Raw genomic sequence first — 2,337 nt, 5'->3', positions numbered from 1 at the left:
CCCGACTGATCCCCCTGCGGGGAAGCGGCCGCTATCAGTGAGCATTTAATGTTATCAAGTTGTGTGGGAGAAGTCCTTGGGGGGGGGAGCCAGCGAGCACGCCGAAAGGAGCAGGGTCACGTTTGCATGGTGTCACGGGCAACGGGGGAGCGCCAGGAATCCCTGCCGTCGATTCCTGACCCACGGGCACGGCACGGCAGAAACGCACAGCCCTTGCGAGGGGCACTTACCATCTCAGGAGAGGAATGGAACGGCTCGTCGGCAGGCAGCACCTTCGTCCCGTTAAATAATGAGATATTAGCTGCAAGAGAGGGCAGAGAAAGGAACATGGTGAGCGTAGGGCCCGAACAACCAGGAAGGAAAGGGCATTTCAGGTGTTTCGGTCGTTCGTTAGCTCCATCAGGCTGTCTGCAATCGCTTTGCTCAAGTAAAAGGAGTCGGAAGTATTGCTGCGGAGTGCCTCAAAAGCACCAACCATCAAACATTGCAAAGACGGAAAGAAAAGGCTAAGTCAAACCTAATTCAGACCTCACTGTCTTTAAAACAGCAAAGTCGGGGGGGCTGTGGAGCCCCTTTGCCAAAGCGCTGGGCTTGGCCTCCACCCTGGCCACTGCTCCCTGCTTTGCTGCTGATTTACTGCTGGGTGGCGGGAGGGAAACAGAATCCCAGACTGGCCGGGGCTGGCAGGGCCCTCGGGAGCTCACCCAGTGCCACCCCCCTGACCAAGCAGGCTCACCCAGAGCAGGGGGCACAGGACAGCATCCAGGCGGGGGTTGAAGATCTCCAGAGAAGAAGACTCCACAGCCCTTGTCCTGGTGCTGGGCACCACTGGGAAGAGTCTGGCTCCATCCTCGTGACCCTCCACCCTTAAGATATTTGTAGGTGTTGATGAGATCCCCTCTCAGCCTTTTCTTCAGGCTGAACAAGCCCAGCTGCCTCAGCCTTTCCTCGTAGGGGAGATGCTCCAGTTCCCCCATCATCCTTGTTGCCCTCCTCTGGACTCTCTCTAGGAGTTCCTGATCTTTCTTGAACTGGGGATCCCAGAACTGGACCCAGTGCTCCAGGTGGGGTCTTGCCAGGGCTCCTGCTGGCCACGCTCCTCTTGATGCACCCCAGGATGCCATTAGCCTTCTTGGCCACCAGGGCACCCTGCTGGCTCATGGTCTGCAGCTGCGCTGAGCGGCCGATGTGGAAAGCCGCTTATTCAAGGGGCAGGGATTAAATCCGTGCTGCCTTTTGCTTAGGGACGATGCCTGGGTTCATGCAGATGCGCAGCTACGCAGGCACCGGCACGGGTCGGTGGCTTTCTGACCTGTGCAAGGCCAGACTGTCAGGGTACGACTGACCAGCCAGCACCTATCTAACAGGCTGCTTGTGCCTCTGGAGAATTCCTTGCGGCCGCTCAGGGCTTAAAGGGGGCCCAGAGGAAAGGGGGGGACAAGCTTTTTAGCAGGGCCAGCTGGGACAGGACAAGGGGGGATGGCTTTAAACTGAAGCAGGGGAGGTTTAGACTGGATCTAAGGAAGAAATTCTTTCCAGTGAGGGTGGTGAAACCCTGGCAGGGGTTGCCCAGAGAGGGGGTGGAGGCCCCATCCCTGGGAACATTCCAGGCCAGGTTGGACGGGGCTGTGAGCAACCTGATGTGGTTCAAGGTGTCCCTGCTCCTGCAGGGGGTTGGGCTGGGTGACCTCTGGGGGTCCCTTCCCACCCAAAACATTCTATGATCTGTACGTGTGCTGCTATACCTGCCTTGCAGGCCACGCTCGAGCGATGGGCTGGACCGTTGGCTACACCTCCCTTCTGCCTTAGCACCGAACTGTTTGTGCTTTCGCATTCATACAGGCAGCCGGGGGGTGGAAAGCCACCTGTGTCTGGGTAACGCCCTGAATAAATCCAGCGCGTGCACCTGACCCATCAGCACAGCGCATACCAGGAGCGAGCAGAGCACCGTGGCAGTGACCCGGGCACCGCTCCGCCCCTTCGCAGGCTTCTCAGAGCAATGCCATCCGGGACTGACGGCCACCCGCACGCAAGGAGACACGGGTACAGGGGCAGCTTCTGCTCTGGCAACGATGCTCACGTGAGGAGCCCTGGGAAGGTCGGCTATAATGACATTCCAGTTGGCACACAGGGGGTACGTGCCACTGTATGAGGTTCAACCAGGCCAAGTGCCGGGTCCTGCACTTTGGTCACAACAACCTCATGCAGCGCTACAGGCTTGGCAAAAAGTGGCTGGAAAGCTGCCTGGTGGAAAAAGGCCTGGGGGTACTGGTTGACAGCCAGGTGAATATGAGACAGCAGGGTGCCCAGGTGGCCAAGAAGGCCAATGGCATCCTG

General features: G+C 58.6%; 1 protein-coding gene across 2 annotated transcripts in view; it reads right to left on the bottom strand.

The window, feature by feature from the left end:
* Positions 1-2,337, bottom strand: part of SLC4A4 (solute carrier family 4 member 4) — a 152,161-nt gene that overhangs the window by 27,787 nt on the left and 122,037 nt on the right. For both annotated transcript variants that reach the window (XM_009637579.1, XM_035893112.1), the window contains exon 14: positions 231-301. In XM_009637579.1, coding sequence (XP_009635874.1) covers positions 231-301 — 71 coding nt within the window. The remainder of the gene's footprint in view (positions 1-230; positions 302-2,337) is intronic.

This window comes from Egretta garzetta, unplaced genomic scaffold, assembly GCF_000687185.1.
Source record: "Egretta garzetta isolate BGI_Z169 unplaced genomic scaffold, ASM68718v1 scaffold224, whole genome shotgun sequence".
Classification (NCBI taxonomy): Eukaryota; Metazoa; Chordata; class Aves; order Pelecaniformes; family Ardeidae; genus Egretta; species Egretta garzetta.
This window is presented reverse-complemented; position numbering and strand designations above follow the sequence as displayed.